Below are 26692 nucleotides of genomic sequence, written 5' to 3'. Positions count from 1 at the left end.
TCACTGATAGTAATGACTTCAGGCTCAGATGATTCACCTGTGAGATCTATCACTTCTTCTCCAGTGGGATCTATGATGTCTTCACCAGTGAGATCTATAACTTCTTCTCCTGTAAGATCTATGATGTCTTCCCCAGTGAGATCTATGACGTCTTCCCTAGTGAGATCTATCACTTCACCACGTGTGAGATCTATCACTTCATCACGTGTGAGATCTATGACATCTTCACCTGTGAGATCTATCACTTCATCACCGGTGAGATCTATCACATCTTCACCTGTGAGATCTATCATGTCGTCACCTGTGAGATCTATGGTGTCTTCACCTGTGAGATCTATGATTTCTACATCAGTTGAAAAAGAGAAAGCTGGAGTCAAGATCAGAAATTACTAAGGAATTAGGTGGGCTGCCACTGAAGAACTGGCTGTGGTTGGATTCATTGTGCCCTCAGTCTCTTTTTTTCAGGAATGTGTCCAACATTTCACTCAAGCTTCACCCACCAGAGTCCACAGGGAGCATTGTCAGCCCTGTCCCTCTGAAGGGGCAAAACAACAGGAAGAGCATCTGAGCTCCTCAGAACTTCTGTTGCATGACAACAGCTTACAGGATGTTCACATCAACTAATGATGTGAATAGAGGGGAATGTTTAGCACACAGGGAAATGAAAACTCAAACCAACACTAGAGGGGATACCAATTTTATGGTACCATGCTGTGGATTGGTTCCTTGAAGGATGGACCACAGCTAATGACAGGTTTTCCACATCTTTATCCAGCTAGGGAGATCCCAAACTCAGTGTGCCACCCTCCACTGTGGCAGCTGCAGTGACGGCCAGCTCATCAGAACACTCAGTCAGGACTTTGAGCAGCACCTGAGGACCTTTGCTCCACAGCCCCTCTGCACTAGCAGCCAGTGTATCGAGCTCAGTAACACCAAAACAGTTGTCAGAAGGCTTGCTGTTTAGGAATGCCATACCAGGTGCTTCCTCAATCCCAAGCTTTCCCTTCCTCCCCAGTAAAGGGCCTAGAAACTGGCAAAAGCTCATGGCCACATGGTCTTCAGCCCTCCAGAAGCAGTTTCTGTTCTCACCAGGCTCAAAGGCAGGTGCACCACTTTCCTCAAGGTCTATTGGCTCTGTCCACAAAGTCCCACCTGCGCTGGAGGGCAGCAGCCTGCTCCGTTTCCGAGCTGGTCTGGAACCAAGTGCTCCTCCAGGGCGCTTTCGCTGATGCTGACAGGGAACAAAGCCTTAGCATTTTCTGTGGCATGGATATTAACACATCCCTCGGTTTGTGCAACACCAATGGCAGCACACAAGGATACAGAAAACTCCCCTGCAAAGGCTGGAATACACACCAAATGGTCCTATGGGCCATTCCCACCTGAGCACAGCACAGCAGGGAAAAGATATCACCCCTGATCTCCAACAAGCCGCCTCCCCAAGAGCGAGCCTCTCCCAATGGCTTGAGAATGAGGAGACCAGTTCCCAATTCCAGCAGGTTGCTGCTCCCACCGTAAGCATTTCTGCACTACTGCTAACACCCACAGAAATTCAAAACCTTCACTATTCCAGAACGTCAAGTTACGTGAAGTTTTCAAACGCTTCTGTTCTTCTGCATTTGCTACAAACTCTTGATATGCTTTCTAGAAGTACCCTGGAAAATGTTTCAAGAATCCTGTTTGCATTGAGTAGCAAAGTACTTACTGAGCTCATGGTGTTTTGTGATCAAAAACTACAATCAAAGTGGGGCAAACTCCAGAAAATGAACGTCAGGGATGTGATCAATCTCTTTGGTTCCTTCAGGCAGCCCACTGCAGATTTTTTGGAATGCCAGAAAACTGCTCTTCCAAACCTGTCAGAAAAGTAGAGGGGAGATTATGTATTTGAAATGCCAGCTTTCATGAACACCCCCATGCCCCAAGACTCCCATTCCCGAGTCTCTAGTTCCTGTCCAAAGCCAGAAGGGAAGTCTGTGACTCTGGTGCTTGAGCCCACCTGCAGTCCATCCTCCCACCCTGCAGCCCAGCCCAGCCCCTCAGCATCAGAAGCCTTTCCAAGAACCATCTGCACTCACCTGGACAGTCAGTGCAGAGTTTGGCTCGCAAATGTCCGCAAATCGCTCTCTGTTCCCAGCCGGGATGGAGAAGACAGATGCTCCGCGTCTGCTGCGCAGCAGAGAATCCGTCAACTGGCTCAACAGACTCCGTGCCAACAGAACCTTGGGAGCAAGAGTGCCCCTGGCAACCGGTGGCAACATTCCATGCCCAGCTACGGGTGGCAACATTCCATGCCCAGCTACGGGTGTCCACTGGCCCCACCCGTGGGGGGTTCCAGAGCGCCATGGAGGCACCTCAACCATCACCTGCTGCTGCTGCCACCCACCAGATCAGGCTGTCCAGCCTGGCCTGGAACGTTCCAGGGCATCCACAGCTTCTCTAGGCAGCCTGTTCCAATGTCTCACTGCCCTCACAGCTCTTCCGAACACCTGCTCCCAATCTCCCCCTTCTCATCTCAAACCCTTCCCTTCCCCATCGCTCTCTGCCCCTCTGGGCACGGCAAGGCCGCAGTGAGGCCTCCCCGGACCTGCTCCTCCCCAGGCTGGACAGCCCCGGCTCTGCCAGCCTGGCTGCGGAGCACGGCTGCTCCAGGCCTGCACACATCCATCCCCACGGCCTCCTCCGGCCCTGCTCCACAGGCACATCCTGCTGCTCCTGGGCACAGCTCCACAGGCACATCCTGCTGCTCCTGGGCACAGCTCCACAGGCACATCCTGCTGCTGCTGCTGGGCACAGCCGGGCACAGCTCCACACGTGCAGCCTCAGGCGCAGGGCAGGGACTGAGCTGCACCTCCCGCCACCCTCAGCCTGAGCAACCTGAGCATCACTGGAGCCTTTTTGTGGCTAAAGAAACGCCACCTAACTACACCTCCCCAAAGCAGAAAGAAATTTAAACCCTTCCTTAACCCTCCTCCCTCCATGTTTATTACTCTGTTGCTGTTTTAACTCTTATCAGAGTGTCTTAACATTAACCCTAGTCAATAGCAATTAAAACAAAATCAAGGTTTGTTGGGTTTTTCCCAAACTGTTGAAAAGATCTAAGCATTCTGATCCTTATTTCAAGTCTCTGAAGTCTGGACATTTTCAGATGTTCAACTACTTCTCTACCAGAATTTCCCAACAGGGCTGAGGAGTTTTGCTCTGCTCCCGGGGACAGCACCTTCCTCCTGAGGCCCTGCTCTGCTGTGGAAGGTGGCACAGCAGAAAAAGCAGAATTCCTATTCAGTTTTCCTTCCAGCCACTCTGCCACGGCACCTGTGTTCAGAAGGATGGGCTGGGGCTCCTGAGAGCAGCAGGGAACCCATCTCAGCCCTGCCAGGTGCAGGGCTGCTCCTCAGCCCCTGCTCCCCTTGGGTGCTCTGGGTGTGGGGAGAATGGTGGCAACTGACCCAGCGCTGTGGAGAGCACAAGGATTTGTTCAGCTCATGCTCTGCATGAGGAGGCTCATTTCTTACAAAAGTTTCTCCGTTCTTACAAATCATCCTTTCTGGGTAATTGACAACATGTTGAGTGTTGAAGAACGGGAGGGACGACTTTTCCAGTTTTTGAAAAATCCCAAAGGAGATTTAACACTTTCTATAGAAATGCTAAGACACTAAAGCAATTCCAAAGATACATTTAATATATGAACAATTAGGCACCTGGTATGACTCCCAAAGCACTGGTTATGAGAAACAAACAAAGTAAATATGCTGTCTCTGGTCTGGGTTTTCAAAGCTCAAAAACCCCACTTCTCCTATGCCTACAGATCAGTGAGGAAATGAGCTGTTTGGGGATTCCCCCAAATCCCAAAATTCCCTTTGTGGGGTGTGCGCCATATACTTCTTGGAGGAATTTGCACAGGAGCCATTCCTGTGCCATCTGTAGTCTGAAAACCCATCCCTGCCTTTCTCCACGTGGCTTTGTTATAAACTGCCCTGTTCAACACAGCAGGGCTGGGTCATCTGTGGTGGTGCTTTGTGCACATTCACCTTTCTACCTCCACACAGGTCTTAAATTAAATCCAAAGTATCTGAAGGAGGAATCCTGACACCAAAAATGTCAGTGGGGTTCCTGCATCCCTGGGGCAAGCAGGTGTGAATTTACGTATCTGTGCATCCTCTGGGAGAATAAAATTAAAACATGTCACCCTCTATTTTCCTGAACTGCACTATGTGATCTGAGAATATTGCAGCTGATAAAGGTGTGGGTCAGAAGAGGAGAGAAAGATCTTTGTTTTGCACTTGGAAACAAACTTGTCTCAAAAAATGCAGCTTTCCAAGCCTTGCAGTGGATTGCAGAAATAAGGTGACATCTAGATCCAGAAATGTTTGATTAAAAATATTCCAGACTCTTTCCCAATCCATCAAATGAGGACACATAACACACTGGTTTACTGTGCCAGTTTTGGACACTGTCATTAGGATTCAGCTGCACTGCAGAGACAATGCACTAACCTTAGTTGAGCTTCAGTCATTAATCACATACTTCTATTTCCCATAGCTGTGTCTGACATAAAAAATTTGTTCTTTTGCCCCTGTGTGTCAGAAGTAGCAATAATTAGTGTACAGACAGCATACCTGGTAAAGCAAAATAAGGGAAAGGTAAGGGCTAAAACTACTACAGCAAGAATTTCAGGTACTTAAGGTTAGGAAGAAACACTAACACTTTATTATTATGGATCAAATAATCTCACAGCTTTCAAAGGTCTCTTTCCAACAGAGCACATGAATACTTGGAGTCTGTGTTTTCTAACAGAAAATGAGAGACATTATTCCCACATTAGCAAGGGGGAAAAACAAGAGTGAAAGAGCTTCACCTTGCCAAGGCATGGCACATGCCTGTGGTGGGGACAAGGACAGCAGCCATTCAAGGCTCACACCTGTTTTGCTCTGCAGGTTTCATGCCCAGAAAAACACATTTCAGGCCTGAAGTCCTGCAGGTGAGACAGAAAACGGGGGAAATTGTAAAAGCTGATCATCTTTTTAGAGGCTAATACTGGAATAATGTCAACTCCTCTCCTTTTATTGTTTAAATTGACCTCACTGATTTCTTATAAACCTATCCTCAGCACCTTCCTGTATTTTGACAATTCAAGTATTTTCTTAAATTCACTATGAGAAGACTGCAGAGAAAGGTCCTTCTTTACTCATGTAATTTTTAATTAAATAAAAGCTACAACCAAAGAAAATTAAGCTGTTTTCAGTCTTACTCTTTGTATAGAATCTTAATTTATTATTGACATAGAAAATTGAATTTCTTTTAATGATAGTTGTAGTAAGCTGAAACTTGATAAGCACAAGCTACTGAACTACTGAACTGAAACCTTGATAGCCATGTAGTTTAAGTGCAGGTCCAAGCATGGAAAGTTCAGAGGTATTCTTCATTTTATTAGGGGCATGTAAGTAACACCAGTCATATAGGCAGGTAAATGCATGATACCTAGGTTTCAATTTTCTTTAAAAAATGGAATTAAAACCACAGGAACTTAGACTGAGATTGTTCACAAGGAATTTGTTATGACAGGCAAATGGTCCAAGGCAAAAGCACTGAAAGTAGTACTTCACTATGCTTAAAGGAAAATGTGCTTTTCCTTCTGCTGACAACTATGCACCAAGACTGAAACCAATGCTTCACCTCTTCAGTTACTTTTTGCTAATCAGTGTTTTACTGTTTTACTAGATCAATACTTTCTAAAAATTATATATATATACACACACACACACACACACATTGAAAGGGGTAATTACTAACCCTATACCCTATACCAAAATTTTCAAAGAAAATTGTCTCAGCTTATGGTGTTGAGCCATACTAACATCTGTTTAAACCTACTGTAAAATCAGCTGAGTGCTATATCATTGCAGGTTACTTAAACTTGATAATAAAAGGTTTCTTTAAATGCTCTTTTTAATGAGAATACCTGGCATTACATGTCACCTAGGAACACAGCTATTTAGAAAGACATTTCTGCATAGTGCCATTGCCTCCACCAAGTAACTTAAAGTCTAGTAAAAATGAAAAACAGAAAACATCGGTCTAAAATTTACGGCCACCCTAGAAGTAAATCATTTTATGTATGTTTGTCTTTGAATAATTTTGACCACTCACGTAGTTTCTGTTAACAGCAAAAATCAAAAGATGGCTTTATCAGAATAATAGTAACATTTTTCCTTTTTTTTTTGTTTAGATCAAGCCCCATAAAAATTAGAGGGCACAACAAACCTACTAGGAATGTCCCTTGTTTATTACTACCCCTGCCTAAATATGGCAATAATAAGATCTCTTGAAATATGGCTGAAGAGGCAGATAAATAACACAATAAAGAATAAAATGAAAAACCAAAAGTAAGGATACATGTCCACACAGATGACTAACTTTTAACATGGCTTGGTCATCTGTTTCCTGTTATAAGGTTACTTTTTCCAGCATTACAGGCTACAAGGGAAACATAAAAGAAAACTGTCAAGCTAACGGAAAATCATGACTATGCTAGGACAGCATTTTGTTCACCCTATAGCTGGTCCCAATGGGCCAGACAAATGAAAAACACAACTAGTATTAAGATATGCACCCTGGACATCAAGATAGCTCCTTGCATAACTAGCTGCCAGAACAACAGATATTCATTCACCAGGACCACACTGTCTACTCACCTCGTTTAGGCAATTTTAGGCTCTATTAATTCCATACCATTTATGTATACAAAAACATAGGGCAAAGAAACATACCTAGAAATTAATATAATTGAGTTCATCTTTCTAGAGAAAAGTACATGCCACAGTTTAGCAATTTAATTAGGTATTATCTCTTGCTGCAGATCTTTATGCTTTATTTCATCTGCTTCTCTTAGTTTTCAATAAGCATCAGTTCATGTGAAGCATAGTTCAGGCTTTACTATTCATAGTAACATAACTCCATCCTTGGACATGAGAATAATTCTGTTCTCCTGAGAAGAAACCAGAGCCCATTGATGCCAACAGCAACAAGCTCACACCAGTATCACAAATGGAATGCAGCCTCACTAATCCTGTAAGCCATCAAGATGATGGATATTGTGAGATAACATTAAAATATTCCTGATTTTGGGAAAAAAAAATTTGTCATAAACTCACTTTGTATAGTTTGGCTCATCCAAAAAAAAAAGGGATGTCATCATGCATATAAACACAGCACTACTTCTGCAGGTTTTCTCCCTTGCTTCCATAAATCTTTTCTTCCTGTGAAGCCTATTTCTTTGTGGGGTTGCAAATACAAAATAATTTACTTAAGTTGCAAGTAAAGCAACACCTGTGGGAAACTGTCATTAACATGAAAACAGGTACTTTAATAGAATGGGAAAAAAATGGGAAACAGAGATTGGTATTTGGAGTTTTGACTTTACCTGTTTTTCTAGACCATCTGAAGCACCTAATAAATACTTAGTCATTTGTCCAAATAAGGTCCCTTTTCCACCTTTCTTTTTAAGAAATCCTGGTTTTGCCTGTTTAAAAAAACATTTTTATCTTTTATTCAGTTCACACATGTTCCCTGTTGTAGACTCCAAATGTATTCCTTCTTTTCAGTTAGATCCAAAAACTATTACAGACTATTGATACAGATATTGCAAAAGACATGAAGCATGTAAGAGCAGAAAATTCTGCTCTACTGAAAGCTCTGGTTTATTGCATAGTATCAAACCATGCCAAATGTTCAACACCACCATAATTGAAACATTGATATTGCTACACACTGCCTGGAGCAGAGAAGTGTGAAAACCCTTACTGTAAACAGCATCAGTTTCCAACTGCCTCACCTTGACAAGTTCTTCCTTCAGCACAAGGTCATAAAGAGACATTTGCTCACTCCAGAAAAGCAATTTAACATGACTAATGTCCAAATTGACATACCACTAATTTAGAAACAGAATTCCCATTGGGCAAGTACTACAGAAAACTCGGGAGACGACTGGTATCACCATGTCTTTTGTATTTGCCATACATCCTTCAAAACTCCAGTTACTCCTGTAACCACAAACAGTTGCAGAAAAAGTATTTCATCATTATCTATGGCAGAACTCAAGCTAAAGGTAGGAATTCACTCCTACTTGCTCACTTTTGTGCTTTTTAAATAAGTAGCTAGCATTCCACGTGTTCACATTTAAAAAACCCCACGTATTTAGATCATTTTGATATCTACATTTCATGAATAATAAAATACTTTTCAATCCTTTTTTTGCTCCAATACCTATTGTTTGTAATTCAGTTAGCCATATCTGGAAGCTATGTTCACAGTTTTCAAATTTCAGATTATTTAAATTGAAACATGGCAGAATTCAGAGATGTGTAAAACCCCTAAACATGCAGTAAAAATCTCATTAGGACTACCTTCCATTGTGTTTGCGTCAACAGGTGATTTAAAATTAGGGGGAAAATGGAGCAAAGGAGAATGCTTACTTTCATTTTAGAGCAGCATAACCATGATTATCTTTTCAAATGGTTCCACACTGCAACTTTTGTCAAATTTTAAACTGAATATAAAATCAATGAAGATGGTGTATGTACACACATGAACTGTTCTTAAATATTTCTTCTAGACAGCAAGTTTCTTATGAGTAGGAATCAACACACTTCTATTACCAATGCAACAGTGAAGGATCCATTCATGTCTAGCTCCCACTTTCTGGTGAATGGATAATGAGAAGTTTGGTTTCTTTAAACCAAATGTCAAATGCCTGGTTACAGAATCCTTGCATAATATTTAAAGGTAATTCTGAACTCTTAAAAAAAAAAAAACAATTATTGGCAAGGTAGAATTTTTAATTTTTAATAAGCAGTTTGAGCCCAAAGTATTCTGATGAACTTTTATTAAAAATAACCTTCCTACAGTAGTATGGAATTCTTTAGCAAAGTCAGGCCACCACCTGTTGCACAGCCATCTTCAATAACACAATAAATTTGGTCTTCTCTGTTCCTCTGGTGATCAGCACTGCTGGCTGATAACTGCTGTGCTTAGGAGCACAAATGCTGTTTTGACCACGAATGCAATTTCCAAGCAGCCAAGACACAGCTTTACTGAAAAGGAAATCACCTTTCCTTCAACAAAGCCAGTTTTTTCTAAATTTTACAGATGGATATAATTCCATGCACAGTCATTAGATCCAGAAACTTCTCCGTATGAGAACCAAAAGTTGCTTAATGACACATTACAAGTTGATTTGTGATGCTCTGCATGCAGTTTGCTTTTTAGGACTTTGGGGGCTGCTTCCCTTTCCGAAGGCAATGCGTTCAAGATGCGGGATGTCTGCTTCCCAGTGCTGCCTCTATCTGCTGGATGTCATTATGCACTGAAGATTTATGTTCAGCTTCAAATCAAATGCAAGTTTCACACTCTAAGTAGGGATGCCCACAAACATATTGTTTTTTGGAGAGCAACTCTCTGGCTCCATAGAAATAACTTGGACAGAGTAGTTATGTTCCTCTGCAGCCCATGCCCGATCCAGATCCACAAGGCCCATACACTGCTTTCCTAAAATGAGAGCAAGGGAGAACACAGAAACTCAAAATGCAGAAACATTATCAGAAACATGCACATAATGTTAGGAAAACACATCAGTAAGCCATCTAAAAAATAAGTTCCAAATCTACTTTAAAAAACATCTTAATCTGGTTTATGTTCCAAATCACATCTGTAACTTGTAACCCTCATTTAGCAAAAGACCTTGAAGAGATTATTAACTCTTTATATATGAAGAAAGGCACAACTATTTAAAAGTATTTTCAAAACTTACAGAAAAAAAACATGCTTTAATGTAAATGGGAAGAATAAAAATGCCTAGTTTACCCCTTAGCCCTCTGAATTGCCAGACTTCTAGTCCCTTTAAAACTATAGCTGTTTCCCTCCTGTACTTTCACCTAAAATCTGAAAATCTCTGGTTATTGAACAACAGACTAAAATACCAAAAAGTGATCCAGTGTAATTGATTTGAGACATATTACTGTAACTACTTATAAACAAACATACTAAACTGGTAATGCAAAATAAGCTTATTTCAGATTTACCTGCAGAAAAAAACCCAGGAAGGATAAAAGGTTTTTTCTGCTTCAAAGTTTATTATGATACAGCCATGACAAGATGATGGGACCATTTGTCTTTACTTATTTACTCATTAAAATTGATTATTATGTTCGGAAAAACAGAATTGACTTGTCAGATTGTATTTTCAGCAGCTTGAAACTCTATTGAAAGAAAAATTTAATGCTACTTTGAAATGTTTTATCACCAGTAGTTACAGTCTCAAGTCAACAGGGCACAATTCTGCTTCAATCTCAAACATAATGTTCCTGCCTCTTCCCTTGTTCCTGACAGAATTGTATAGTTAAATGTATTTGGAATCTGAGATGAAGAGACAGGAGCACATCCTGTTTGCCTTTGGAATAGGACTCTGGCATTCCAAACTACCCTCTGAAACAGCTTAGCTCCCTTCCCTGAATATATAACAAGCTTTTGTGCCTGTATCACCATCAGCCCTGTTACGCACCCTGGTCAGCTGCCTTTAGAAGTTTTGGGCAGGTGGCACCAACACACCCTGCAGTATCCTTGTATTTCAGAGCAGTTGGTGCACATCACAGTTGAATGCAGGGCTCAGTCCAACCTCCTCTGTCTGCCCACAGTGAGCCCACAGCAAGAACTATCTTCTCCTTCTCAGCTGGATTCCTCAGTTACAAAAGAATTTCACTGCTCTGAATTCACTGTTATGACATTTGTCCTCAGTTCTGCTGGTGGCTTGAGATTTGAGAAGGGTAGTAATTAGGTTTGAGACAATTTAACAACACAATAATAAGGGAGGGCCTGAAAAAGACCTTTCCAACTCAGTCCAGTATGGATTTGTATGTTGCAGGGAGAAATCACTAGTTTATACAACCAACCAGACAGAACTCTGCAAATCACCTTTTGTAGCCCTATCCTCCCACATTTGTGGTTTCATAGAAAACCACCTTCTGTGCCTGGTTGAACAAAATGGCCACTGACTCCAATATTACTATTACAATAGTACACACTGTCAGGGCAAAACACTTAAGTTAAATTTGTGGAAAAAAACCCTGCAGTTTCAGACACTGAGAACAGATAAGTTACAATCCTTCAAAAAAAAATTTTTTTGATCGTATTTCCATTTTCAGCCCACAGCGTGGGATCCAACACTCATAAATGAATACTGACCTTTCTGAAATTTGTTTTTCAAATATTGTGATGATGACAAAAGAAACTGACAAATTTACTGTTATATCTATTATTTTCTTTTTGTGCAGCGAGTGTAAGAAATACTTTCAATTGTTCAAATTAAGCTTCTTAAAACATTATGCTTATTAGCAAGTACTGCTTTAATATACTTTGCAAATGTTTCTTCTAAGCCAAAAAAGCAGACTTATCTCTAAGCAGACTTAGAGTTCCTAGCCCCTTCTGTCTTTTCTGACCTGGAAGCTAGTTTACAGCTTCCATCAAAACAACAACACCAGACAGTAAAATGCAAACTGTCGCTTGAATATTGATGATTTTGGAAGAAGAAAGACATTTCTATAGCAAGAAGAGAACAGCAAGATGTGAAATGAGACAAGACTTAAATTTTTCAACTATTATCTGAAGACATCTACTTAATGCCCCATTCATAAATGTCCTACTTCTTTATGTATCAAGGTAAAACCATTACTGGCATGGTTTACACAACAGCTGCAGAAATTCATACCAATTAGCCTGCGCTCGGGTGGAAGCTGAACAGCTGTCTGATCTGCAAATCTGCAAAGGATCATGTGCTCCTATAAAAAAGAGAAAAAAATTAATCAAGAAAAATCTGATTAAATGCTTAGAAGTATCAGAAATGATACCACATTGAAGGCAGTATTTCTAAAAAAATTCACCTGTGTGGAAATCCCAATTTTTATACTGCAAATACTTGTGTAGGTCAAGTGTTTGTAATCACTGCCTCATTTCTCCTCATGAGTATTTATTTCTTGCTAAACTTCCTAATGCTTTGCAGCAGTTGAATAGGATGCAATGTATACAAGATAGCATCCTTCAAAGACAACCTGCAGACTAATTTTGCCTTCAATAACTGATGAGCAACACAGCCATCTTTCAGCACAGTCATAACAGGGCAGCCTCCCTGCATCAATAAGCAGCTGAGGCAAAATTCTTTAACAGTTGATTTGAACATTTTTCCCAAGCAGTGATTTTGAACCCCAGGATTGCCTGGTGGGTCAAATTTCCTCTGCCCCACCAAATCCAATCAGATCCTGAAGGCAAAAAATACCTTACTGTGAATAGGAAAGTTTCCTCCAACAAAAGGAGCACAATTTACTTTCAAACTACCCCTGTTCCATTAAAATTTTCTGCAGACATTTCTACAGAAGAATTTCTCCCTGCCCACTCAGGCAGAGGAATGGTGCAGGGGAGGGGGCAGCAGAAAAGCCCCATCCTCACTTGCCTTCAGTGCCAGCACAATGGCCCCTCAAAGGCCAGCCAAGCCAAGGAAGGCAGGTTAGCCAGGTGGTGAGAGCAAGAGCCTTGCAGGTGTGGCAGTGGAATTACTGCTCTGGTGACAGCTGTGCTTTGTGGGACAGCTGCAATTCTCAGTACAGGGAAGAGTACATCAGAAGCATCTTAAAATCACACAACATTCCCAAGTCTCCTGCAATGTCATGGGGAGAAAACAGAAATGGGCAACAACACAAAGTGCTCTCCTAAGCAAAGCTTCCAGAGCTATAGTTTGAAACAAGAACGTGAGTCTTGAACCAAAAAGATTTTATTTCTTATTCTTGCCTGATATAAAATTACGATTTTAAAGATTTGGTTCTTATAACAGGTGGAGAGAGCAACTTCACCTATGGATACTTCAGGTTCTTCCAGTATTTTCAAGTAAGGATACTTACTCCAGCCTTTTTTAGAGGGCCATAAACATCCAAGCCTTCACTCCACGAAAAACCTTCAACTTAAATCAAGATAGCAACTCCCCCAGTACACTCCACCCAATTCATAAACAGACACCTGACCACAACAAAATTTTCCCATGTATTATAACATAAAATATTATCATTTCTTGATACACAAATATTACTCGTTTAAATATATTTATGTGGTGGTGTTTGCAGGGCTCCCAGGAGGGAAGAGACGAGAATGTTGACTCCATGTTCAGAAGGCTTGATTTATTATTTTATTATATATATTATATTAAAACTATACTAAAAGAATAGAAGAAAGGATTTCATCAGAAGGCTAGCTAAGGATAGGAAAGGAATCAGTAACAAAGGCTCAGACTGACTGAGACAGTCCGGACAGCTGGACTGTGATTGGCCATTAATTAGAAACAACCACACGAGACCAATCACAGATCCACCTGTTGCATTCCACAGCAGCAGATAATCATTGTTTACATTTTTCTCCTGAAGCCTCTCAGCTTCTCAGGAGAAAAAATCCTAAGGAAAGGATTTTCCAGAAAATATCGTGGCTATATTTATATCACCTTGATATTTGCTAGGATATTTGTTCCCTAGTACATGAAGGTTTTCAGCTCACAGCTTCATAAAAAATATGGAAACAAAATAAGAACATGTTATAACACATTTAGGACCTTAAACATGTTACACCTAAGTCAGTTCAGTTCAAATGTGGCTACTCCTGTAGTACAAGAGGTGAAAATGGCAAACCCAGATGTGACCACTGAAGAACGGAGAAGAAGGGGTGCCATGGACAATGTGACCACTGTTGGAGAGAAGCAGCAGTGACAGGCAGCTTGGGGAGAAAAAGAGGGATTTAGAGGAGAGGAAGACCCATGTCAGCATACAACTCCTCACCAGTCTTCAGGCACCAGACAGACCTTGGCTCTTTGCAACAGCAAGTTCCCAGCTCTTTGGACCAGACCAGAGCCAAGGTAAGTCTTGTCACTTAACCTGAACATCTGGACTGACTCCAATCCTTGGCTTCTTACAGAGTGATCCAAAAAGATAAACTAGAGGCTGTTATGACTACATTGTTTCCCCCTGACACAATGATTAAATTGTCATATTCCCTGCTGGCTGAAATAAAAAAAGCATTTCTAAAGAAATGATTAGAAACTTCCCAGAGTGTGCATAAACAGTTAACTTGTTTACTAGAACACCCACCTGTTCAATTTCTAATAAATTTCCAAAGCTGTATTTGCAAATTTATACAGTTCTACTTTCCAATTCTCCTTGTGTCTTGATAAGAGTCTCAAAATGTATCGTAATAGAAATCTACAGCTAGCATAACCTTATTCCTTGCAACTATAAACAAGTGAATTACAGCATAATGTTCTCATCAAAAAAGTTTTGGAAATGCAAGACTTCTGGATGTCTTTTTAGATCTCACTAAAATGAAAGATAAGAGAAATTAATTTAAAATGGGAACTGGAGTGGGTGACACAGACAATGTCTGGCTAACACATGGCAACTTTGGCTGCTAGCCAATAACCTGTAAGAATTTATTAATATGAAATATAAAAACACATACAGCTAGCTGCATAACAGAAGTTATTTATAACTAGGATTATTTCAGGCACCAACCAGCCTAGCCCAATTGTATAGACTCTCATGATACTAAGAGCACCAATATTTTTTAGCCTTATCTTTGACTCCTGTGCCCTTCTGCAACACAATTAATAAAATTCTGGAGCTTCTACAGTATTAAACCCTGTAATTTAAATCTCCATGGTTTAACAGATTAAGAAGAAATTCACTGAGTTGCAATGAGATTATACACACTATCCTAATCTAGGCATCCTTGACTTTATAACTGACACCATCTCTCTCTGTACTGTCAGCAGGTTTAATAATGCTAGTAAATAATTTTTTTCTGAACTGAAACCCGAGTTCTTCGAGATTATGTCACAGAGATGCTGAAAGGAACATTAATCATGGTAAAAAATAATGGTGGCTCCAAATCCATCATGTGGCTTTTGGCATCTCAATCTTTGGGCATTTATTACCTGATAACTGAACTTCCCTTATAAGATGGCTGGAGATTTTCTCAATTTTTAAAACTCCCTCTAATTTAGGGATTAAAAAGGATAATCTCTAGTTTCCTGCCACATACATTATCTTTGCACTGCCCACTGTTTCCAAAAACATTTGGCTATTAGAAATACCCTCCTTTATTTCCATATTTTTGTTACAAAGAATTATTCTGCACCTCCAAAAATCACTTCCATATTGTAAAAGCCAAGAGTCCTGTCTAGGATTTGAGCTGCAAATTTACATAACCTTGCTTCCCTCAGAAGGAAACATGCCACATTAAGCGCCTCTAACCTTCAAATTTTGGGTTGCTCATCACTAACTAGTTTAAACTCACAAGACAAAACTTAACAGATCAGTACCAGTTTTCTGCTGCTCATCTCTCTGCTCTTGTCCTTTTCCACTCTCCTGTTACCCTTCACTCTGTCAGATCTGCATGCTTCTTCAGTGATAATTTCTCCTGTGTTTCTCTCAGATTATATCCACAGAGCCCAGCTGCTCAGGGTCAAAACACACTTTAATACTTTAAAAATCATTTTGAATAACATTTTAAAAGCTGTATAAAATATAAATACTCTATTAAATTCTTGCTGATCTGTTTAAGCTCTTCCCACTTAAAATGTCCAATGTTTTAGACATAAATTAGAGGGAGGAATCTAATGTTTATTAGATCAGTTGTATTTAACATCTAAACAAATTGGTATCCTGTAATTTTTAACTGATACACATTGAAGTACCTTAGGAATGGCTCACTTATACATTATGACAAAAAAATGGTGGGTTTTTTGTGGAGAAACTACTTAATTTTGTTGAAGAAAAAAGCCTTTAAGATGTATGGTGGAGAGAAAACACAATGGCACCTGCACTAATAATGAACATTTCACATAACACATGCCCCTCCTTGCAATTAGAACATAACCATCCATATTTCATTTGATAAGAAGACCCAGTGAAATGCAGGAAACTGCACATAAACATCTTCCCTCTGTCCTTTTACGTACCTTGTAGGACAAAATTTCTTTGAACTGATGACTGAAAAAAAAAAATAGATCAATTCAATTCACATCTGAAAACAGCAAAGGTGGAAAACAGAAGCAATCATATACTTGAACACATTTAAAAAAACCCAGCAATATCTTTATCATACAGAAGGGCTTTAAAAAATACCAAAACCCATTACAGTTCCAGTTCACCAGAAAAATGTATTTAGTGGTGTTTTTTCCTAGTATTAATAAAAATTCCCTCTTTAAATCATTATAAATGCTAACACATACTTACTGTGGTTTTCTCACTGTCACACAAACACTTTATATATATTTAATAATACCCACATATATTTTGTTTGTATCACAAAGCTAAAGGGTCTTTACAATGGAATTGAGTAGAGAACACAGCCACTGTGGGGATATGGCCAGGCTATCATGTTTTATGATCATTTAACATAAGGGAAAAAAGAAAAAGCAAACCCTAAAATGGTAGCTAAAGACCAGGCTGATAGTTTTTCATAGACTTATGAGGTTAGATTGAAAATTTTAGCAAACACAAATATTCTTGCAATATCCACAGCAACAAAAGTTTTCAAAGTGATCATTTCCAGTTTTTGTGGTCTAAAAATGTAGCTGGTGAAAAGTTAAGCATTAATCAGCCAACTTGAAAACAAATCTACTGAGTAAAATTATATGCCTGCTAATTTTAGAAGGCTTGGAATTTTATTGCCTCTTCATTAGAAGACTTATTTGTTTTATTGTGTCACAAGAGAAAACAAAAGGGACACACAAAGAGATGGAAGTATCAAATTGACTAAGAAAGAACAGTTAAATGCAAAGGTTATCAAACTGACAGGTTATAAAGAATTGCTTTCTATGCACTTCTGTGCCAGAACACTTTGATATTATAGAAAAGTATGAAAAATATTTCACATGAATGCATAATATCTCTTTAGATTTGTTGATAGCTTTTAAGACTGTATGTTCCAGTTTCTTATTTTAGCAAATATATACTTAAGTCATTGATGCAATTCCTGGTAGAATTAAATTCTAATTCATCTTGGACATCCAAAATGCAAAGCTCAGTTTTATGAACAAAAAAAAAAAAAAGCCAACCAAAACACAGCCCTTTCCCCCCACCTAGTTCTAACTCAGAAGGCTGTTTAACCTCTTATCTTCTGCCACTTTATGCTTATCCTTTACATTTTATTTATATCAAAGGCATTAAAATTCCTAAGCATAAGATTTATTAGTATCTCCCACAAGGCATATTTGAAGACAAAATATGTACACAATCCATTGAAAAAGTATTAAAAATATGAACTGAAACACAGGAGAGCTTATCTACTTGGGAATAAATCAAAGGAGTTCTACAAGCAGTAAACTGTGGTATAAAGCAGACCCATTTCTTTAAACTGACTGCTTACATCTTCCTCCATCATCAAAATGTCAATTCCCCTTCATAAAGTAATTTTCATGAATTTTCTATTAACTTTGTGATTTTAAGGTAGAAGGTCTGCATATAAGGTACTGTATCTACTATGTGGATTGTAAAAAGTCTTCTGAACCACGAATAGATAAATAAAAATTAAAAAAAAAAATCCAGGAATTGCCAATCTGCCTGTGAGGATGGGTTGGCAAACAGTAGGAAACAGTTTCATTGTAACAGTTTCATTGAATCAGCTTAGCCTGGTCACTCTCAATGACCCTCAAATGATTAATTCTGTACTCTTGTAGGATTTTATTCCCTCACTTAAATTGATATTTTAGGGCTTATCTTGCAAGCTTTAGTTTACCTTCGTGGATATTTGAACTTGACAGTATTTTGAATGAAGCCATAGCAGCAGGGGGAGATGACAAAGGCTGCCCGTGCCCTGAGGCAGTGCTCAATCACCATGTCTGTGGCCACCCCGCAGGCGTGCAGGGCCACCTACAGCAGGAAAAACAACCAAGGAAACAGGAAAATTCATCACTGAAACATTCTAAATACAACCCAGCATCCTTTTGGTTGGCTTAGTTAATGCATGAGGAAGTTTTTGCAACTAAAGCTGTTACACCAAAGGCATGGTCCTTAATTCTCCAGTTTTTCATTCTTCTCCTTCATATCTATGTTGAGGAAAATTTAGGGTTTATTTGATTAACAAAGAATCAACACTGAAGAAGGGTCACTCACCAAAAGCACTCAAAAGGCAGGTGCACTTCATTGTGATAGCAAATAAACTAAACACAAATCTCCAGAAAAATAGTAGTTGTGGAATACACAGTAACAGAAAAACTATGTGGTGATTTGTAAAAAGTTTTTGTCAAGCAAAAAGAACTCAAAAATACAAAGAACTATGTCAAAACTGGATTGATTTCAACTAAGCAGTATGAGAAGAAACAGATATACCTGAAGGTCGTATCTAAAGGAAAAAACTATGCTATTATGCTAAAATTATGCTAATATTATCTAAATTTAGATAATTTAAATTTCAAGTACTGAGTAAAACGTATAGGAAACAAACACTGGAGCTGGGGGAGGCATCAAATACAATCAAATATCCTTTAATTTATTTTTTTCCCCTCTCCTTATTCTTTTATTTATTTTCCTTAGTGAGGGGCCCTTCAACTAAAACTAAAATAACATTTGATCACAACTACCTGCGAGCACTGACGTGTTTGGGCAATGAACAGGTTGCACCCACATTCTTTCTGCTCTCCTATAGAAAAGAAAATGACTGCAGCACTCAATATACTGCAAGGAAACACAGGCAGCTCTCTCCTATCTCTACCTGGGATGCCAAATGCACCACTGAAATGCACCACCTTCTCTGCCTCCTCCCAGGTGCTCAGCACCTCAAACTGTAGGCCTGGTGCATACTTAAACTAAGGACGTTTTTGAGGCACATTTTTGATTTTATGCAGCAGTGTGGATTTATAGAAGTACATTGTTTGCTTTGCTTTTGGTTCACTGTATGTTTAGAGAAGAGGTTTAAGACTGCACAGCTCAGATTTCAGGGTTCAAAGCTGTTTTTCAAGGTAGAGCAACTGGAAGATAAAAACTTTGCTCTCAGATATAGATTAAAACAAAGTCTTTTTTGTTTCCAGTCTGCTTGCTGTAAGCTCAGCTGAGGAGACCATTAATCATCAACTGAACTGTAATTGCATACAGATGGAAACAAATACTCTTGTCTCAGGAAGAACACTAAAAAATTAACAAGAAAATAATTGCACAATGAAATTTTCTGCTCGTATGAATTTAACAACAAAAATAAAACTAAATTAATATCAGAAATAGAATCTTAATATCACAGCTATCAGATTATCATGGAATGCAATTACAGTTACTTCCTCATCTATCCAAGTAGAAAACAAAGCTAGCTCTCTGGTTTGCTTGCAGAAAAAGAGACCTTAAAATAGCAGCAGATAAACCAGTAGCTTTGCTGAGCCTGTGTGACCTGTCACACCAAATGATTTCTTCTTTGGCATTCTGAAAACCCATTTAGTTAAGAAAAAATCCCAAACAAAATTAAAGACAAAGCTTTCTCAGTATACCTTATATATTGAACTCACTGTCTGAAACAAAATAAAATGTGAAGACTAATGCAGATATTTGGAAATTAAGGGCTGAAAAAGAAGAATTTCCAAGCAAACTCTTCTGACATATACTTCAATATCTCCCTTGTCACAAAACTTGAAAGAGAGAATATAATACCTTTTTTATTAAATAAAAACTCCACAGGGTATTGTATTAACCTTTAAAATGGGCCCCCAGAAATCAAGACAGGAATTCCAATGACCACAAAATTGGAGACTCACTTCATAAAACAACTATTAAGCATTTCACACACACAATTCAGTGTATTATTCATGAGATCCTCGTATTTTGAAATGGCTCTCTAGTTCACCCACTGAGATTTATATGACAATGTAGCACAGAAAATAAAGCTAGAGAATTGGAAATTTACACTTGGAAGAACTCAGCTAAAACCATTTATTCTCTCCTCTTTCTCTGCACTGAATTTCTTTTCCTTCCTTAAATAAACCAACCAAACAGTTAAACAGCACTGTTCATGTACCATAAACCTTCAGCATTACCCATCCTCTGCTATAGTCAAAACAGGCTTTTAGATGGATGATTTAAAGAACAGTCAGTCTTGCATGGAAAGCTTGCACCTTGCCACAGAGGTTCATATCCTATTAACAGCATAAAAAATTGGGTGACATGAATATTTAGAGAGCTACAAAATACTATTTATGCCTTATTCTTCACTAGGGCTGCAAAATTCTAGACAGAACATTAATCTCATTTACTTTCACAGTCTGTAAGGACATACAGAATTTTATTCTCTCATGTGTATCAGTTGTTTTAAGAATAATTAATCAGACACTGAAGTTTTGAAGTGGAAAAGTTATAATCACTTACCCCAATGTTAAAAGTCCCATTAAAATAGTCCAAATTTGCTTGAATGAACCAAATGTTGTTTAAACCTAGTTCATCACTTCTGTCTTTAGCACGGATCAGAGACAACTCCTTATTTTCTATGAGTACCACCTAAATTTCACACATAGGAGACAGTAAAGCAAAATAATACTGAGGAATCAAAGTACAACGTTACCAGGCAGAAAACTTTGTAATTTGTTGAGAAAACCTCTGAATCACTTGTGGCAGAGTCTGAGGTATACAAAATGATTAGCTGGAAACCTGGGAACAATCGAAGGCATTTAATACTTGCCAATATTAATTGGCTTGAAAATATTTTATATTTTCCTACAACTTTTGTCTTCTCTGGAAAGCATCACACACATTTGGGGATTATGCTAAAAATGTGCATGTTTCAGACATAAGTCCTCTACTGAGACAACTGTCACTTCTATGTGTTCTCTCTACATGCACATCTTTTTGAGACAATTACCAGAAATCTTTTTATTGAGGATTTACCTGACATGATGGCATCATGTAAGCAAGAACAATTCCAACATGGCCCTATGAAAACAGAAACAAACAACAAAATCTGAGTCACTTTTCAGTGTTCCCTGTTGTTCACTCATTATGCGATGAGCATCCCCATACCAATGAGAGAACCTTTGAAAGCAGCTAAAATTTCAGCATCTGCACATCTGCTTTTCTTTGTGGCAGCAACCACCTAGCACTGCAAAGATGAAAGCTAAAAGAAAATGCACCACATAAACAAAAATATACATTACCCCTCCACTGCAAAAATCCACAATCAAATCTCCAGGTTTCGCAAGCTTTGTCACTGCTGCTACCAAATTGTTCAGCTGCTGCTGCTTCCTGAGAGCCCGGTCTCGAGACATCTTTCCTGGGGATGACAGAGAAAATGCCCAAGTAGTGATCAGCAGCTCTCAACACTGACAATTTTGCATGGGTAACTGCAAAGCACTGCAAATGCAATTTATAGCTGGGATTAAAAACCACTGGAACACTTGCACATCTTAATCCACTTCAAGCTAAATTCATGTTTAACATATTAAATATTTGGTAGAATCTTCTCCAAAATTAACTTTCTAGCTGTTGCTGTTAATGTATCCTTAGAAACAAACTCATATAAACTTAATGTAAAGCAACCAAACTCATGTAAACTCTTGCCTAATTCTCCTCCAATCCTGTGATTCATGACCAGAGACAGAGTTCAAACACATTCACAGTAAGGTTGTCAAAATAAATCCTCATTTACTGTATCTATATACACCATCCTTAAGCATTTTGCTTTTAAAACTTGTACTCTTTTTACTATCAATTTTTACTTTTCCTACTAACCAGCCCTATTTATTTAAATGACTGCATGTGCAAGGAGGTATTTCTCAAAGTGACTATTTCTAAATAGCAAAGACTGGCTTTCCATCACATCTGTAACAACCAGAACTGGAAAAACTATTAACTTCTTTCAAATGTGCTTGGAAAAGTCCAACACAGAGTTGCTTCAGATACAATGAATTTGTTGAGTCAGCACTTATGTATTTATAAGGCTGTGTTTTGTCTCAGTGGGGCTGAGTGCTGACAGACCTATTAAAGACTCCTTTTGCTTGTTCAGAAAGCAGAGCTTGACACAGATATTGACAGCTCATATTCACTTTAAAAAAAAAAAGTACTGAAATGACTCTTTAGTATTAAGTACACAACTCCTGAAAACACCATCAAATTTTCATACTGTGCAAAATTAGCAAATAAGATTCTAGGATTCCTAAAAATCAAAAAGTAAATTAGGCACAGGTTTCATCAGCAAAAACAGATCCATTACTTGGTACTCAGTCAACCTCAGGAGAACTAAATTATTAAGAAAAATAATTTTTTAAGAATTAGCCTACAGTCTTCAAAAACTCTAGCAATTAACTCTTCATAGTCACCAACAAACAAGGTTCATCCTCCTTTACTGTGCAGGCAATAAGTAGTAAACACTCCCTTGAAAGATGGATAAATTCATGCTTAAATCAACAGGACTTTTGCTGGCTCTACCTCTGTGTTTTGAGCTTGGTAGCCAGAATTACAGAAACACAGCAAGCTGTGATGTGGCCTGCAGAGAATGTTAGTTAGCACGGCTAACTAGTCCTTAATTGCAGCAAACAGGAAACAAATTCAACCAAAACTTCTGCATCTACTACAGTTCACTTTGCATTTCACAATTCTGTGATTGTAAACAATGTTAATTGCTGTCTTCAAGAACAGTAAGAAAAAAAGTAGTTTGATATTTAGCCCTATAAGGCAAAACCTTGAAGAACTTGACATTTTTATACAATACACTGAAAGGCCCCCATAAAATTATTTGCTTCCTTCACTGAGAACCCAACCAAGAGATTGCCATACAGTACCAGAAAAATGAATTTTCAATAAATGGTCACAACAAAAACATTTTATTTGGTTTCACAAATCCAGCATTACTGTTAATTCAGCCCATGTCAAGTAGAACTTTAAGGTTTCTGTGGCATTCAGAGGTCTTGTACTTTGGCACAAATAAACATCAACTTTTCAGAATGCAAAGCCCCCTTTATTTTTCTATTACCTTGATCAGCATTCAGGTTCATATATTCCTTTAGTCCTCAAATAATTCTTTCATATTTCCCAAGTTAAACTTAAAAAGTCACTGAAGTACCCTTAAAAAAACCACATCCCATATATCACCCCTGAGAATTTAACCCTTTCCAACTGCCAAGTCCTACCAGAGTACATCTGCAGATGCAGCTACCAACACGTACATGTAACACAGCATGTGCATTCTCCTATTACATACAGCAGGGTTGCACACTTCTATTGTTTCAGCACAAGTATCTTTTTCATTCTACATAAGCCTTGGTTAACTAATTCAAATGACAACATAATTCTACTTTTCATGGAAATTCAGGGGAAGTGTATTCATTTCTATACTGTTTAAGTACAGCAAAAAGGTTCAGTAACTACAAAACAAGAGATACTGTTTTATTCTGAGCTGAACAAGTTTTTCTGAAATCAATGCTTTTTTTAATGGTAGTTCCTTACGTTAATTCAGGGTATTCTAATTATTTTCTAACACCCAAAATATCTTCTGCTAAACTCTGTTTGATACCTGTTGGCAGGTATGGGGTGTTATTTGCTTCTTCATGGTGGTGGTTGTTGTACTTCTGTGTCATGGTGTTTTGTGTCTACACAGAGTATTAGTTACATTAATACAGTGGTACAGTGGTTCCCACACAACCACTAGAAAAAGCAGAACTCAAAAAAGGTGTAAGGAATCCAGCTCAGCTGACATTTATTTACAAAGAAATACTCTCAACAGTCAAAAATACTACCTTCTTCCAATGAACTCTGCCAAATCTTGCAATAAATACAATTAGCAAAGCCAATAACTTTGTTGAGGTCCATTGGTCACCTTGGCTACTTGAACAATGTTCTTCTTCAAATTCAGCTGCTTTTATTAAATCTGTGTGGGCCAGTGCTGAAAGCTCAAGTTCTGCCCTCCCCATCTCCAGCCTGGGACCACATTCCAGCAGTTCCCTTCCCCTCCTCCCAAGCATTAACCTGTCAGCTTTCAGCAACATCTGTTCCCTACTTGTTGCATGACCACACCAGAGGAGAGAGGGGAAGTATCAGGAGATGGGCCAGCTAGCCTCAGCATCATCTCCAAGGATACCCTGGCAAAGACCCAGTGGAATCACAGCCTGAAATACACACTACATCAAAAGGCCAAGAAGCATGCAGGGGGCAAATGTGTGTCAATTCTCCTCTATCTTTTGTAATAGTGGAGGGAGACAACTTTGACTGGGAGAAAAGGATGATTATATTTTTTGAGCACTACTTGAATTCAACACAGCAAATAGTGTGTGTCTGTGGCTTGTTCACTTGGGCATAACTCAAAGTAGGGGACCCAGCAAGCATGGCTGTTGAGAGAGAAGTTGGACCATATCCTGTATTGGGACTTGAATGCCTCCTCATTGACATAAATCTGTCCATTTAAAAACAAAAAGTTACATTCTTACGGCATCAGCTTTGGTATTAAAGCAGACTTTCACTCCAGAGTAGCCATAAATCAATTAACACCACAAAATGTCTCTAACCAATTCCTCAATGCAATCTAGATTGTAGAATGACACTGACCTTGGCTCTCCACTTATCAGGCTCAGTATAAATTGTTTTCCTTATGTTCAACTCCCTTACTGTTGTCAAGTAATTCAGTCTGGCTATTTGAGTGATACTGGACTAAAAAGTATCTGTCACTGGAAGTCTGCCTCTTAGTTACAAAGAATAGACTTCTTTACCATGTGTGTTAAGCCTAAGGGTCAGACTTTGAGCTCTGACCTGAATGCAGAATTCAAAGGCTGGCCTCGAAAAGAGCAGTTTTAAAAAAACCTGTTGAATTTGATCATTAAAGTCTTTCTTAGAATGTGGGATACCTAATCTGCTAGAATTCACAAAGAAAACATCATCAAATTATCAAAAAAGTTTTACAGCTTTTACATTTTCCGCTCCATCAGAGTCCCCAAATCTAATGCTACAGATTTACACAACAGGTGAAATTTCAAAAATCACTCTCATTGAAAAGTAAATGGAAACATTTAACTCTGAACACCTTCATGAAATTTTACAGTAGGTATTTAATCAGCATTTTCATTATGTTGAGATAATATTTCTGTTTAACCTACCCTCAGTAATGTAAAAGTCTAATTCACATTCTGGAAGGACAGGGGGAAAAAAATCATCAGAAAGAAGAGAAAATCCACATTGAAGCACCACGAAGTACCAACTATCCCAGCAGTCAAAGCTCTATGCTGGACATTTTTATTTAGAGAAAACTACAGCAAACCTTGATTTTTTTTTTTTTCTTTTTCATTCTCTTGATATTTTTGCTTTACCAAGACTTTAGTCCCAAGGTATACCCAAAAGGAACCTGTAGGTGGGAAAGTATACACTTTCTGGGTCTGCAGAGAATCTCAGAGTTACAATGTGCTATGAAGACAGAGGGACTAGAGACCTCTGCCTACCAACAGGAGAACTAAATGCTCACACCTTTCCAAAAGGCACACCTGTGAGCTGCAGCAGAAAGATGCAGTTAACACAAGATGATGCGGCAACTCTGCTGACTTTCTGAGCAGTCTGAGCCCTGTTACTGCAGAGGTAAACAAAGAATTCCTTTCTCTACCATTCCCTTGTCTGTACTACTACTTCTAGGGATACCCAGGTTCCCTGTGGGGTGCTACACCACTCCATAAGGCGTGGGTCTCTCACTGCTTGCTGAGCTACAACCAAGAGCTGCTCTCCATATGTACACAGCATAGGTACACTTCAGCTTCCTCACTGGCCTTCTCCAGGCACTGTGACACTGGCCCAGAAAGCCAAACAGCTTTTGGCACCAAACAGAATAATTTTGTACTTACAAAGAGAGATTGTCATAATTCTTGTAGGTTTTTAAAGCACATGGTCATGAGTGAAGCCCTCAGAGTGCAACTCACTTCTCTTTAACCAGGTATAAACTCCTATGCAAGGACTACAGGATATGCTTTATTATTTGTATCACCAAGAGACAACATTTACCAACCTTTTCTTTTCCCCTAAATTTGGATATAATATTAAAAGAATTGCAAGGTACAAAAGGAAGCTTGCTCACTGAACAATAACCATGAGAAAACATAGTGTAAAGCAGAATAGCACCTATGGTAATTGCCTGCTTCCTAACTCTGCCAACACAGATGACTCAACAATCTATCATTACATTTTAGTTTTCAATGAAATAGAAGTCTATTATATTATAACTAAACTGATGTGTTTGTTTACAAAGGCTAAAACATTTGTTCAACCAGATACAAGATCAGATAGCTCAGGGTTATTACTGATTCATTTGTTCTTTCTTTACATTTGAAAATTGCTATTCCGATCTCTCTTTTAACACAGTGGATATGAAAATATCGATTTCCTCTTAAAACACTTTTCTGATTTAAGTTCAAAAGTAATGGAGTTGGGGAAATTAAAAAAACCAAACCATCTAGTTCTGATTGTGTAAGTATTTCCTTACTTTTGCACCAGAGCTTTAATGCATTAGTCCTACCACGAAACACACCACTTTATCACAGACATTAAGAAAACCCACCCAGCAACACTAACCAAAGGGCTGTGCTTTTATTACTGAGGTCCTCCAGACCTCATCTCCTCCCATTTTTAAATTCTCTTTCCATTCACTCTTGGAGAATTAAAATATGAGC

The 26692-nt window shown here is 38.8% G+C and overlaps 1 protein-coding gene across 3 annotated transcripts in view; it reads right to left on the bottom strand.

Annotated features, from left to right (window-relative positions):
* Window positions 1-8864: 8864 nt before the first annotated feature.
* Window positions 8865-26692, bottom strand: part of GSTCD (glutathione S-transferase C-terminal domain containing) — a 45909-nt gene continuing 28081 nt past the window's right edge. For all 3 annotated transcript variants that reach the window (XM_059844210.1, XM_059844209.1, XM_059844211.1), the window contains exons 6-12: window positions 21212-21327; window positions 20946-20990; window positions 20430-20558; window positions 17821-17954; window positions 16040-16070; window positions 11759-11828; window positions 8865-9543 (exon numbers count right to left, since the gene is read on the bottom strand). In XM_059844210.1, the coding sequence (XP_059700193.1) occupies window positions 9407-9543; window positions 11759-11828; window positions 16040-16070; window positions 17821-17954; window positions 20430-20558; window positions 20946-20990; window positions 21212-21327 (662 nt within the window). In that variant the 3' untranslated portion in view covers window positions 8865-9406. The remainder of the gene's footprint in view (window positions 9544-11758; window positions 11829-16039; window positions 16071-17820; window positions 17955-20429; window positions 20559-20945; window positions 20991-21211; window positions 21328-26692) is intronic.

This window comes from Haemorhous mexicanus, chromosome 4 (genome assembly GCF_027477595.1).
Source record: "Haemorhous mexicanus isolate bHaeMex1 chromosome 4, bHaeMex1.pri, whole genome shotgun sequence".
NCBI classification, from domain to species: domain Eukaryota; kingdom Metazoa; phylum Chordata; class Aves; order Passeriformes; family Fringillidae; genus Haemorhous; species Haemorhous mexicanus.
This window is presented reverse-complemented; position numbering and strand designations above follow the sequence as displayed.